The 15,222-nt window shown below is 42.0% G+C and overlaps 1 protein-coding gene across 1 annotated transcript in view; it reads right to left on the bottom strand.

Moving 5' to 3' along the window:
- Nucleotides 1-15,222, bottom strand: part of GPCPD1 (glycerophosphocholine phosphodiesterase 1) — a 234,105-nt gene that overhangs the window by 115,504 nt on the left and 103,379 nt on the right. Inside the window, 1 exon segment of the mRNA XM_033936285.1 lies at nt 428-671. Coding sequence (XP_033792176.1) covers nt 428-671 — 244 coding nt within the window.

The following is a 15,222-nucleotide window of genomic DNA, read 5'->3' as shown; positions in this document are numbered from 1 at the left end:
GGTCCTCAAATGCAACACTATGTGTGATGAGCATTTTACAAGTGGGTTGGGGAACCTCAATGAGAAGTACTGTACTCCACAGAAAAATGAAGACTGGGGAGGCCCCACGTGATGACAGTACAGAAGTACTGCACATGCAAATTGGACTTTCAAAATGCTTCCAGGAGTTGAAAGATTACATAAGTATTTGCTCATGCTGATTCTGCTGGATGATTTTACCCACTTAAACTGACTTGAGAGGTTGCTTGATCATGAAGAAAAATGTTCCCCACCTAAAGTGTAATCTCACACTTGTTAAAAATGTAGGTTATTTGAGAATTTTCGTGAAATCTGCTTTTTTATTATCTATCTTTAATTGGTGCTTTTTTAATAGACAAAACAGGTTAATTTGAGTGCAGTTCACATATTAAAAGTATCAGACACTTGCCTCAAAGAAGTCAAAAATTAATTCCAAGTTATCTGGTTCCATGGTATGTATGCTGTACTCAGTCCATCGATCAGGTTGCAAAGCATAGCCAAATTCAGGTTGGGAGTGTCGAGATTTAAACTCATTATCGCTAATTAGAGAGATCTCCAAAGTGGTTGACATCTTCGAAAGAGGTGTCGAAATCTTATTTTGGTCGTCGTCATCCTCCTCCTCCTCCTCTCGACCTTCTAATGTCAACTTCACCCTGTTCCCCAAAAAGGAAAAATACCAAATCAACTATTGGAATAGCTTCCAGCGTTAACTCACTGGTGCCAAGTTTCTGAATTTCATATAGAAAGTCTATCACCAAGAATAGACAGTATGGAAGCTTCTGCCACCAACAAGTTAATACAAAATTGAAACCTAGATACTATAACATCTACAAAAAGGTAGAGTATTGTTGTACTACTGCCTACTTTAAGTGATAGAGAGAGACCAAGGCATGGATTATGCCTATTGCCTCACAAATTGATCCTATTAAAGGGTCTCTCCCCCAAATCAATTCTGGAACATTTTCATTAACACCTTCTAATATCATACATCTACCACTAACACCCCATTACAGGTTCAAGTGCCATATAGATGAAGAAGTAGCCTAAAAGACCTCTGCTACTTCACAAAGTAGCCAGTAGGAAAGGTCTGAAGAATAGACAGCCATCACCATCCTCCTGTTACCTAAAATTTCATCTATCAGGCAATTTTTATCATAGAAGACAAAATACCTGATGCAGAGCAACCATGAAATCCAGAGTAGATGAAAGAACGACAGTTTAGCAATGTAGAGGGTTTATTAAAATACTGACCAAAACCAAGGCCGTCTTCATCTATTTTGTAATTTCCTGGTTGTTCTAGACCAGGGGTAGGCAATTCCGGTCCTCAAGAACCGGAGCCACGTCAGGTTTTTAGGATCTCCACAATGAATATGTGTGAGATGGATTTGCATGCACTGCCTCCTTGAGATGCAAATCTATCTCTTGCATATTTATTATGGATATCCTGAAAACCTGACCTGGCTCCGGCTCTCGAGGACCGGAATTGCCTACCCCTGTTCTAGACCAAGTACTTGTCTACTGCCTCTTTTGGGACTTGTTGTCATAGGCCTATGGAACAAGAGCACAGAGACTGCTTTCCCATACCTAGACTCTTAAGATAGCCTATGATATTGCTAACAAACTTTCTAGCCATTCTCACTCAAAAATTAATATATATAAACATACAAATTCATATTATATTTGCAAATTTATATTTTAAGTAATGCTGTTTGTACAGTACCCATAACTGAATCAAGCTCAAACTGGAAAAAAAGGTCAAAGTATTACAGGGAGGGTAATGTTCAAGTAAATAACAGAAACTATCCTAGCTAAATGCTTAAAAAAGTTCAAAGGTCAGAAGTTCAGTGACAATATTAACTGTCAGAATACAGACTTTAGGATTGCCAACTAACACTAGATTCACCAAACAGGGTTTGTCCAGTCCAGGATTTACCCCATTGTATGAAAGGACTTGATAGTTCCAATTTCCAAACTGGATTCTCCCTAAAAATCAAGACCAAGTCCCAGTATGTTATGAAATAGAACCTGGATCGACCTTTCAGGCACATCTAGAGCCAATTGGCAACCCTACAAATAATTAAATCCTAGTGCAATACTAGTATAGTGCTGGTCTCCAAACAGCACAACAAGCAGCAGTACTTCCCTATAATCAGAAATTAGCTTTATTATCAAGTAATAACTACATCAGAGCTTCCTAATTTGTGGCTTGGAACCTCAAATGGGATGACAAAACTCACATTTTGGGATCATGACCTAGGTGGGCTCTCCATAGATACGAGGGGCATTCAATAATTTATCTGAATAGGATAGAAGAGTTTTCAAAAAAATATTTATTTTTCAATATAGTCCCCTGCAATGACTTTAACCCCTTTGAAAATAATTCTTCTGTTTGACCTTCAAACTAGGACAACACAGCTTCGTCGATGTCTTTAGCTCTTGAAAACTGCTGTCCACTGAGAGATTTCTTCAGAACTCAGAAATAATCCAAGGGAGCCAGCTCAGGACAGTAGAGCGGATGGTTCAGCTGCTGAAACCCACTTTCTCTGATGGCAGCTTGTGATTGTCATGACAAGTGTATTGTTGAGAAACAGTATGCCTGCTGTGAGTTTTCCTCATCTTTTCTCCTTGATTGACTCCCACAAAGCAATCATTGTGTTGATTTAATTCTCCCCAGTTATGATTGTCTTATGTGGCATGAACTCCAGAAGCAAAAGCCCATCATCCCAGAAGACAGTTGCCATGACACTGCCTGCAGATTTTTCTGTTCTGAGTTTTTTTGGTGTGGGGGCTGACTTGTGCATCTACTGCATTGACTCCACTTTGGACTCAGGATCTCTGTAATAGACCCAAGTCTCATCTCCAGTCACCAAATGATGAAAAAAAAATTCACTTGGACTTCAGAGCATCTCCAATTTCTCCTGACAGCACTGGAGCCTCATGGCCTTCTGACATGGCGTCAGCATTGGAACCCATCTTGCACTAACTTTGGACATGCCCAACTTTTCAAGAATTATTTTGCAGAATGTACCTGCCAAGATGCCCATTTCTTCAGCTATTTGAGAAACCTTAATTCATCTGACAAAATTAAATCTTCAACTTTCTTGCACATTTATGTGGAAGTTGTTTCCACAGGCTGTCCAGTGTGAGCGTCATCTTCAATGGACTCTCTACCCCACTTAAACTGCTTGCTCCAAAATTTTACTTTGCAGGATGATGAGAAAAATTCACCATAAACTGCAGTCATGCGTTTATTAAGCTTTTCCTTTCTTTTGTGAGAAATGTAATCACTGAACAGTGCTCCAAATCTATAAGTTTCTAACTTGATTTGCACGAGAACTCTCCTGACATCCTGTCTCTTGGAATGTTAGACTCGTACTGAGCTGCAACTGTGCATGAGTAACCTTGAGACATGTCACAACATGCACAGACTTGGTTCAACACACTTGCTACTTTCTTTCATACGCAGGTAGATAAATTCTTTAACATTCCTTGTACATTCTTATTCTGCTCTTTCGGGGAAGGGTGCAATATTTGGCTGTGATCATAACCACAGAAAGGTTGATAATGACTGATCTACATAATTCTTTAAGTCCTTTTCCTACAGCTGTTAACTATACTAATGAAGTTAAAAAATACTTTAATGAGTCTGATTGGCTCAAACTACAGTGTCATAAATTACATCAATATTTGCTACATTTACCACCCAGGCTCCATTCCATACAAAATCTATAACATTTTATTTTTCCCTCCATTGCACTTATAATTGTTCCATCATCCCAAATCAGGCTTTCAGGAAAGTATTACCAGGGCGAAGCAAAGAATTAAAATTATGCATACCAATTAAACAACTTGAGGTCCTTTTGGAATACTCTCCAGGAAAGCAAAATTACTTACCTATAGCAGGTGTTCTTCAAAGACAGCAGGTATAAATTCCCACATGTGGTGATGTCATCTACAGAACCCGGCACAGACCATCAAAATGTGCACTGCCACTTTAAATTTTCTAGGACCACCCATACTGTGTGTGAGTGGGACTTATACTTCAGCAAGAAAGCTAAGAAGTCCACAAGAGGAGGTAGACAGGTTATGAGATTATACTTACTTGTCCTCAGAGAAAGCAAAGTTACTCACATGTAGCAAATGTTCTCAGAGGCAGCAGGTATATATTTTCACAACCCACCCACCTCCCCTAGTTAGCTTCTTAGCTTTCTTACTAAATTGCAAGTCCCACGAGCCAATGTCACATGGGAAGGCACCAGCACATGCATAGTAAGGGAGGTTCTAGAAAATTTAGAGTCGCAGGGCCCATTTTGACGCTCCGTGTTGGGTTCCGTGGATGATGTCACCATGTGTGGGAATATACACCTTGCTGTCCACTGAGGACAATCGAGTATAATATTCTCACATGTGGGACTCTCATGCTGCCAGGATCATGCCTCTAGGAAGAGTGTTTTAGTTAAATATGAGCCTGGCAAAGGGTTGGAGGGTAATCTGGCATTTAGAAAGAGAATACATTTTGTAGAACTGCTTGACCAAACCAGCTATCCCATCTGGAATGATTCTCCAAATGGTAGTGGAAAGTGAAGGAATGGATTGAGGACCAATGGCTGTTTTAGATGTCCTCAATGGGTGTAGAGCGAAGATGGGCTACTGAAGTCATCATAGCTTGAACCTTATGAGTAGTGACCCGGTCTTCAAGTGTCAGTCCAGCCCTAGTATATGCAAAGGAAATAGTCCACTAGCCAAGTGGAGATAGTTCTCTTGGTGACGAACTCAAAGTCTGTTAAGGTCAAAGGACACAAAAAGTTGAGTGGTTGTTGTGTGAGGCTTGGTGCAATCTAAAATAGTAAGCAAGGGTTTGTTTACAGTCCATGGTGTGGAGAACTGTTTCACCAGGGTGAGAATGTGGTCTTGGGAATAAGACTGGTAGACCTATACACTAGTTGAGATAGAACTCAGACAACTTTTGGGAGGAACTTCGGAGGACTGAAGAAGTACAGATGTGGTCCCTCTTCACAAAAGTGGAAGTAAGGATAAAGTAGGGCTTTAACTAAATTAATGGAAACATTTTTAAAAACAGAATAGTGGCATTTCTAGAATCCAGTGGATTACAGGACCTGAGGCAACATGGATTGACTAGACGAAGATCTTTGTCAGACAAATCTGATCAAATTTCTTTGACTGGGTGAACAGGGAAATGGATAGGAGGTAGTGCATTAGATGTGGTGTATTTAGATTTTAGCAAAGCTTTTGGCAGTGTTCCACACAGGTGTCTAATAGATAAACTGAGTACCCTCGATATGGGCCCTAGTGATGGACTAGGTCAGAATAGGCTGAGTGGAAGGAGACATGGTCAATGGAGATTGTTCCAAGGAAAGGGATGTTACAGTGCTGTGCCTCAAAATTTGTTTTTTGGGCTTGTTCTTTTAACGTTTTTGTAAGCAATATTGCTGAAGGACTGCCAGGTAAGATTTGCCTCTTTGTGGATGATATCAAAATCTGCAAAATCTGGTGGTGTGAATAACATGAGGAAGGACCTAGCAAAGCTTGCAGTGTGATCTGAAATTTGGCAGTTAAGATTTAATGCTAAGAAATGCAAGGTCATGCATTTGGGCTGCAAAAACCCAAGGGAAAGTACAGTTTAGGGGGCGAAGAACTTTTGTGCATGAAAGAGGAATGGGACTTAGGTGTGACAGTATGCACTGATTTTAAGGTGGCCAAACAGGTTGAAAAGGTGATGGCAAAAGCTAGAAGGATGTTAGGGTGCATAGGGAGAGGTATGGCCAGTACGGAAAAAGGAGGTTTTGATGCCCCTGTATAAGACTCTGGTGAAGCCTAATTTAGAATATTGTGTACAATTCTGGAGAACACACCTTCAAAAAGATATCAACAATTACTACAAAGTATTAACATCAAAGGTGCGGAACCTCATTCTATCTCTCCATCCTTCTTAAAACGATTTTTTTTCGGACCTTTTATTAGGTCCATGATTGAAAATAGTCTAACAACAGGCATTATGCCAAAAGAATGGAAAGAGGCAATCATCCGTCCAATAATAAAAAATCCTAAAGATCCAATCTCATCAGAATCAAATTATCGACCCATTGCAAACTTGCCATTCTTCACTAAGCTAATAGAAAAAATTGTATTCAATCAATTAAACAGCTTCATTGAGAAAACTCATATATTACACCCCAACCAGATCGGTTTTAGAACCAATTATTCTACAGAATATTCAATGATAGGTCTTACAACAAACATTCAATACTACTTGGATCAACATAAATCAGTGCTTCTAATCTCACGACCTCTCGGCAGCTTTTGATACCATCGATCATCATCTACTTCTTAATAGACTTAATAGACTAATAGATCAGCTCCCCTCAAAGAAGCGCAGAGTAGTAGTCATTGGGGACTCCCTGCTGAGGGGCACCGAGGGACCAATCTGCAGACCGGATATGCAGTCGAGAGAGGTTTGCTGCCTGCCAGGAGCCAAGATCCGGGACGTAACCGCCTGCCTGGACCGACTCATCAAGCCCGAGGACTACTTCCCCATGCTCCTTATTCACGTTGGTACGAACGACACTGCCAGGAACACCCCAGAGAACATACCTAAGGACTTTGGAGCCCTGGGTGAGAAGCTGAGGCAGATGGGAGCGCAGGTGGTCTTCTCCTCGATCCTCCCTGTAAGAGACAAGGGAAGAGCCAGGGAGGAGCGTATCCAGAGGACGAACGAGTGGCTACATGAATGGTGCAGGGACATGAACTTCGGCTTCCTGGACCATGGAGAGGCACTAAAGGGACTGCAGGGACCAGATGGACTCCACCTGACAGGGAGAGGCAAGAACGTCTTCGGACATCGACTAGCCCACCTACTCCGAAGGGCTTTAAACTAGGTAAGTTGGGGGAGGGTACCCACTCATGTACTAGCGCAGTAAGTAATTTTCCAGGAGAGGTGAATCGACACTCTATTTCTGAGACCGAGGTAAGTTCACACAGTAAAAACAATCATATAAAAGCCACTCAAACTCAGGCGGGAATTTCTACACAGGGTCTTAGCAAACATAAAGTATGGAGGGCTATGTATGTTAATGCACACAGCTTAGGCAATAAAATTCTAGAATTAGAGACAGAGATAACGAACGCCGACCTCGATGTAATAGCGATATCTGAGACTTGGTTCACAGACTCACATGGGTGGGACATGGCTATACCAGGATACAACTTACTTCGTCGGGACAGAGAGGGAAGAATTGGGGGTGGGGTAGCACTATACACTAGAGATAACATCAAAGTCACCAGAATCACAGATGTCAACTACACCGGGGAATCACTCTGGGTGAACCTGGCCAGAGGAAACGAAAAATGCTTGTATCTGGGTGTAGTATACAGGCCCCCAAAACAGGCCGTGGTCACCCCAGTAAATCCACAGGAATAGAGAAATTTGCAACTGGTTTACCCCAGGAATGGGGTCGAGATATATCCTATTAGTACAGTAATATAGTAATTTGAATGTAATATTTTGGGTTCTCAGTCTATTGTATGGGCCAAAAATCTTATATTTGCAACTGTCTTATAAAATTGGACCAATAAACAGCTGAAAAAAACAGATTTGAAATCTTTTATAAAATAAATGGGATTCAATAAGAAATACACTTTGCTCTTGTTCACATGCCAAAAAATATTTGAGGACAGAAGATATTAAATATGGGGCTAGCAGCACCCAGATGTGTGATCATGGCATACTGGAAGTACAATTAATTGCTACTCTTGGGAAGTTGGGAAAAAAAAGTTTAGGCATTTGGAAAAATTAAGAGATTAGAGGAATATGTTTAATACAAAGGGGGAAGATTAGAATTGCTGGAAGAACACTGGGGGCCAGGTACATGGGAAAGTTGAGAAAGAAGGAATAGTCTTAGATATAACCGGGAAAATCCTGGGAAGGGTATGAGGATGGGGGAAGGAACAAGGAGTTAAATGGAGACATCTTTATTGAAGACCTTGGGAAGACCTTTGAAAATATGACAAAGCGATCAATCAAAAATTTAATAAACTTGAAACTTGAGAAGATAATGAAAGGAATGGGAGGAGTGGGTAACAGGGTGCTGAATGATTAAAACGTGGGAGAAAATTAACATTTCATGAAACTGTTAAGATATTAAGGAAACACTTCTAAATATCTTCTAAAGAATAGGTTTATGTTTGTTAAAACAATTCTGCCTCTTTCTTTTTCAAACATTACATCATCCCTCTTCTGGGATCTTAAAAATTCTGGCCCTCAAAAGCCATAAAACCACTTATAATATCAATCTATTCCTAAAGAATGTGCATGAGGGATGTGTATAAAACAGATGGCAAGTATGCAAATCTCTCTCAAAATATTCATCAGGGATATCCTGAAAACCTGATTTGTTTACAGTCCTCAAAGGCCAGATTTTCAGATTCCTGCCCTAAATTCAATTAGCCTAATCTCTAAACTTTGAGCTAACAGGATTCGGGGAAGGTAGAAAGAAACTCAATGGTAATGACTAGAGAGACTGTGCTGCAGTATAACTACAACTTGTACCTTTAATCCTGCAATAACTACAGCATATTTATCTGTAGCAGGTGTTATTTGAGGGCAGCAGGTGGATATTCTCACATGGACAGTCAAAAAGTATACTGTCACTTTAAATCTTTAAAACAACCCATACTACATGCGTGCTGGTGCCTTCCCACTTGACGTCGGCTCATGGGACCATCAGTTCAGTAACAAAGTTAAGCAGCCAACTAGAGGAGGTGGGAGGGTTGTGAGAATATCTGTCTGCTGCTATCGGATAATACCTGCTACAGGTGAGTAACTATGCTTTATTCGAAGACAAATTCCCTATCTGCCAAGATCATGCCTCTGAGAAGAGGGTTACCGATAACTACCTTGAGCCTGGTGAAACCAAATGGAATGGAGAGAAGTTGGCATCTAAGTAGAAAATAAATTTTGCAGAACTACTTGGCTGAAGCAACTATCTTATCTGAAATGATGCTCCAAACAATAGTGGGATTTGAAGGTTTGCATTGAGGACCAGGTGGCTGCTTCTCAGATGTCCTCAATGGGAGTGGAATGTAGATGAGCTACTGAAGTTGCCATTGCTTGAACTTTATGTGCAGTGATATGGCCTTCAAGTGTCAGCCCAGCCTGAGCATAAGAAAAGGAGATACAGTCCGCCAGCTATATGGAGATGGTTCTCTTGGAAACAGGAGCTCCAATTCTGTTTTGGATCAGATGACAAGAACAGCTGAGTGGAAATTCTGTGATGCTTAGTGCGATCCAAGAAATAAGCAAGTGCACATTTACAGTCAAATGTATGGAGTGCAGCTTCACCAGGGTGAGAATATGGTTTTGGAAAGAAAATAGGAAGAGCTATAGACTGGTTGAGATGGAATTCAGAGATGACCTTCAGGAGATATTTGGAATGAGCGTGAAGAGCCACCCTATTCTGGTAGAACGTTGAGTAAGAAAAATCTGAGACAAGCACTTGAAGTTCACTTACTTGACATGCAGATGTGAGAAATATGAGGAAAGTAACTTTCCAAGTGAGATATTTGAGAAATGAAGGTGCAAGTGGTTGGAGGAGAGTATGGTGTAGTGGTTAGAGCTATAGTCTCAGCACCCTGAGGTTGTGGGTTCAAATCCCCACTGCTCCTTGTGACCCTGAGCAAGTCACTTAATCCTCCACTGTCCCAAGTACATTAGATATATTGCGAGTCCACCAGGACATATAGGAAAAATGTTTGAAGTACCTGTATGTAAGCTGCTTTGAATGTGGTTGTATACAAGTCCCAATCTTTTTCCCTTTCAAAGAAAGGCTTCATCAGAGTGGAAAGTACAACATAAGATTCCAAGAAACTGGAGGATGTTTAATTGATGGTATGATATCATATGATAAAGGCCTTTCATGAATCTTGAAAAAAGAGGATATACAAATATAATTTTTGAGATAAGATGACCTGAATTGAATGCCTTACTCAATGTAAAGTCACACCATGGAGCAATAGAGACATTATAAAACATTCTTTAGTCCTGTTTACCATCCTTTTTCTACTAATTCCAAGCATCTTGTTTGCTTTCTTGGTCGCCACTGCTGCACATTGGGCAGAAGGTTTCAACGTACTATCCACGATTACACCCAGATCTTTTTCTTGAGCGCTGATTCCCAAGGTGGACCTTAGTATCCAGCAACTATGATTTGGATTTTTCTTCCCAATGTGCACTTTGCCTTGTCCACATTAAATTCCATCTGCCATTTGGATGCTCAGTCTTCCAATTTCCTAAGGTCTTCTTGCAGTTTTTCACAACTTTATACAGTTTAGTGTAATCTACAAATTTAATCACCACACTCGTCGTTCCAATTTCCATATAATTTATAAATAAGTTAAATAGCGCGGGTCCTAGTACAGATCCCTATTTACTCTCCTCCATTGAGAAAAATGGCTATTTAAACATACCTTTTTGTTTTCTGCCTGATAACCAATTCTTAATCCACAATTGAACATTGCCTCCTATCCCATGACTCTAATTTCCTCAGGAGCCTCTCATGAGGAACTTGGCAAAACTATGAAGAAGAACTTTTAAGAAGTCCTTAGGCCACTCTTTGTGGTCAAGAGCATCCATGAGTTCTGCTCAAGGCTCAGACTCAAATTCCATATTAAACTGGAAGCACTTGCTCCATCAGATAAACTTTGTAAATGAGACTTTCTGGAGGCGACCTTCGTCAAAGAGGTGGATGAGATGGATTAGAAGGAATCCCATAGGACTCATCTGCCAACAAGTCAGGGTGGTTGCTAGAAAAGTGTGATGACAGGTCTGAGTCATACGCCGAGTTGAGCTCCACTGGAAGATGACCCGGTATATAAACCAAAGATTAGATTAGATGATGAGCTGTGCTCTCTGGAAGATATCTCCTCGACTTAGATGTTCAACACTGTGGTGTCTGTGATTGATGCCTCAATTGGCAGTGCTCAAACTGGGCTGAGACTGGGTGTGTTGATGCAGGAACCTGTACAAAGTACAGCTGTAACATCCCAGCTATTTCCTTCTGCAACAGTGCTCTTAAGCTGATCTTGCAGAGATGGTGCTGGTACCAATATTGGCAAGGGTACAGAAGGCGCAGTCTGCATCTGGTGTCGAGGTATTGGGGACCTCGATGTTGAGGCAAGCCTCAGAAAAGACACCAATTGCAGTGATGGTGAGCTGGCATTGGTGCATCGACGCTTAGAATGTGTTGATGGTGAAGGTGCTTGAGACGATGCCGATGTCTGCTTAGATGGGGAAACATGCTTATGCTTCTTAGCTTTCTGACAACAGTAGCACCAATGAGAAAGATGAAGCCATCAGTGCCGGTGATGCTGCTGCAGTAGTTTGAGGTTTAACATCAGCATCCGAGTCTCCAGGCATAATCGATGCATGCAAAGTTGACAAAAAAAACAACTTGAATTGCAACTTCCTGGATTTTAGCGACCCCTTTTGCAACTGATAGCAGAGCATACAAGATATATCTCAATGGTCAGAACCTAGGCATTGGACACACTAATTACTAAGGAAAAAATGAAACAGGAAAGCACAAAAAAAATACAGTAGTTTGTTACACTTAGAGCAGGAGTGTCAAAGTCCCTCCTCGAGGGCCGGAATCCAGTCGGGTTTTCAGGATTTCCCCAATGAATCTGCATGAGATCTATTTGCATGCACTGCTTTCAATGCATATTCATTGGGGAAATCCTGAAAACCCGACTGGATTCCGGCCCTCGAGGACCGACTTCGACACCTGTGACTTAGAGAGACTCCATTAAAACTTACAGAAACACACTAAAACTAAGGAAAAAATGAAACAGGAAGGCACAAAAACATACAGTAGTTGGAAAACTGCAAACTGATGGTCCTGCAAGACGCTGGGTGGAAAGGAAACATAAGAACATAAGAATTACCGTTGCTGGGTCAGACCAGTAGTCCATCGTGCCCAGCAGTCCGCTCACACGGCAGCCCCTAGGTCAAAGACCAGTGCTCTAAATGAGTCTAGCCTCACCTGCGTACATTCCAGCATATGCATGGAACAGGCGGTCTTAAAGATTTAAAGTGACAGTAAACTTTTTGACTCTCTATGCTGGGTTCCATGGATGACATCACCTACACGTGAGAATATGCTGCCTGCTTGTCCTTAGATAAAGTGCTATGATGATGCCATATAAAAACTATAGTTGGCCAGCTAAAAATATTGTACTCTGAATAATTAAGCGAACTTGCAGTTTTAGAATCAAGGAAGGTTATGAAATTCACATACAATTCAACTTATTTTCAATCCAGTTTCTCAATTTGCTTTTATATTATTTATTAAGATCCCTACACAAAGCAGATTCTGGTCCCTTAGGGGCCATTTTACTAAAGCTTAGTTCATACTACACTTCTCCCTCCATATTTGCGCGTTCAGCACTTGCGACTTCGATTATTTGCAATTTTTATCTTGCTTGCTCCACACACCCCCCTAAATGACATACAGAGAGAATTTCACTTTTTCAGCACTTGCTTCAGCATGCAGAGAGAAAATTCCATTTTTCAGCACTTGCACTGTGCATATGAACCATGCTTTAATACTGTATAGTACTTGAATTGTACTGCTAAAGTGTACAGTACAATGCAAGACATAACTTTAGAAAAAAAAAAAATTGCGAATATCAATAAGTTTTATTTGCAATTTCACAGTATTTGCAAGGGATTTATCAAAAATACTGCAAATAAGATAGAATAAAGTTATTTGCAGGCCGGCTTTGCCCCTAACCCCTGAGAATATGGAGGGAGAAGTGCTAAGAAACCAAGATATAAAATGGATTTCATAGCATTTGACACAGACTAAGCTTTGGTAAAAGGGCCCCTAAAACTATCAATTTCAACCTTCTGGTAAGAAAATTGGTTTCCTAGTGCCAAACAATTTAAAGCAAAATACAGGCTTTTCAAATAAGGATAAATTGCCAATTCTCACTTCTGATCAGCAAGACACTTATTTCTTCCCCCCATACATGAGCTCCTTTCCTTACTATACTGCGGTAAAATTACTTCTGGCAGAATTCTGCACAAAATTTTGAAAATTCTGCAGTTTATTTGTAGTATTTTGAATAGAATTCTCCTATCCTGAGGCCTGAAATTCCTTCCTGACTTTTCCTTTCTCAGTTTCCAGTCTCCTCAGTTCCCTCTCTCACTCCAACTGCAGTTCTATCTCCCTCTAAATATCACCCCTCTCTCACTTGCACCTATAGTCTGACATCTCTCTCTCCACTGACTAAGAATCTATTCCTCCCTTCCCATCCCCTTTCTAGTCTTGGTCACTCTCTCTTCCTCTCTACCATACCATCCACTCCCACTTGTGGGTCCAGCATCCATGTCCCTTCAACCTACCCACTACCTCTCTCACTTGCACCCTGAATCCATTCCCTATGGTATGGCATCTCTCTCCCTCTCTCTACAGTCAAGCATCTCTTCTTTCTCACCTCTTTTCCCTCTTTACTTATGGGTCTAGCATCCTAGTCCCTTCCTCTCTCCCCCCACCCCACATGCAGTCCAGGATCCATGTCCCCTCCTCTCCCATCACGGGCCTAACATCCATGTTTTCCTCACCCGTCCTAAATTGTATTGTGGTCCAGCATCCATGTCCCCACTCCCAACCTTCCTCCCACATTGAGTTTGGCCTCTTTCTGACCGACCCCACCCCTCCTGGTGAGATCAGACATACCTGCAGGGCCTCCTAGAGCAGCAGCAGTGGTAGCTTGCTAGCTGACAAGGTGACATAATCAGGCTCGAGGAATGGGCATCGACATGGCAGATGAGGGAGAACGAGAGGGCACTCTCTAAAGTTGAAAGGGGACAGATTCTGTACAAACTTAAGGAAGTTCTTCTTCACCCAGAAAGTAGTAAAAAGCTGGAACGCTCTTCCGGAGGCTGTTATATGAGAAAACACCCTCCAGGGACTCAAGACAAAGTTAGACAAGTTCCTGCTGAACAAGAATGTGCACTGTTAGGGCTAGTCTTGGTTAGGGTGCTGGTCTTTGACCACCGGGACAAAGTGTGAATGGACTGCTGGGCATGATGGGCCACTGGTCTAACCCAGCAGCGGCAATTCTTAAGTTCTTATGTGGATAGATGTAAAGTGATACATGTCGGTAACAAAACTCTCATGCATGAATACAGGATGTCCGGGGCAGTACTTGGAGAGACCTCCCAGGAAAGGGACTTGGGTGCTCTGATCGACAAGTCAATGAAGCCTTCCACGCAATGTGCGGCGGCGGCAAAAATGGCGAACAGAATGCTAGAAAAGATAAAGAAGGGGATCACGAACAGATCGGAGAAAGTTATCATGCTGCTGTACAGGGCCATGGTGCGCCCTCACCTGGAGTACTGCATACAGCACTGGTCTCCGTACATGAAGAAAGACACGGTACTACTCAAAAGGGTCCAGAGAAGAGTGACTAAGATGGTTAAGAGGTTGGAGGAGTTGCTGTACAGCGAAAGATTAGAGAAATTGGGCCTCTTCGCCTCAGAGGAGATTGAGAGGGGACATGATCAAAACATTCAAGGTACTGAAAGGGGTAGACTTAGTAAATAAGGACAGGTTGTTAGGTAGGGAGAACGAGAGGGCACTCCCTAAAGTTGAAAGAGTATAGATTCCGTACAAATATAATTAAGTTCTTCTTCACCCAGAGAGTGGTAGAAAACTGGAACGCTCTTCCGAAGTCTGTTATAAGGGAAAACACCCTCCAGTGATTCAAGCCAAAGTTAGACAAGTTCCTGCTGAACAAGAACGTGCGCTGATATGGGTAGTCTCAGTTAGGGCGTTGGTCTTTGACCAGAGGGCCGTCACATGTGTGGACTGCTGGGCATGATGGACCACTGGTCTGACCCAGCAGCGGCAATTCTTATATTCTTATGACAGAGGCAGCGCAGAGAACAGGATGTTTGTGGCCATCCTCAAGCAGCTGGCCCTGCCAGGGTCTTCCCTCTGCTGCATCATCGACAGAAGTGATGCAGTAGAAGGAAGGCCCTGGAGAGACGGGGCACAAGCAGCCCATTCACAGTGCTGCCTCTGCTGGTCAGCTGCCGCCACTGCTGCTTCCTTAGGAGGCCTGCAGGTATGTCTGATTGCATAAGGGGGGGGGGTCTGTCAGATGGAGAGAGGCCAGACCCAT

This window comes from Geotrypetes seraphini, chromosome 3 (genome assembly GCF_902459505.1).
Source record: "Geotrypetes seraphini chromosome 3, aGeoSer1.1, whole genome shotgun sequence".
Lineage (NCBI taxonomy): Eukaryota > Metazoa > Chordata > Amphibia > Gymnophiona > Dermophiidae > Geotrypetes > Geotrypetes seraphini.
The sequence above is the reverse complement of the archived record's forward strand: the minus strand, read 5'-3'. Positions and strand labels throughout refer to the sequence as shown.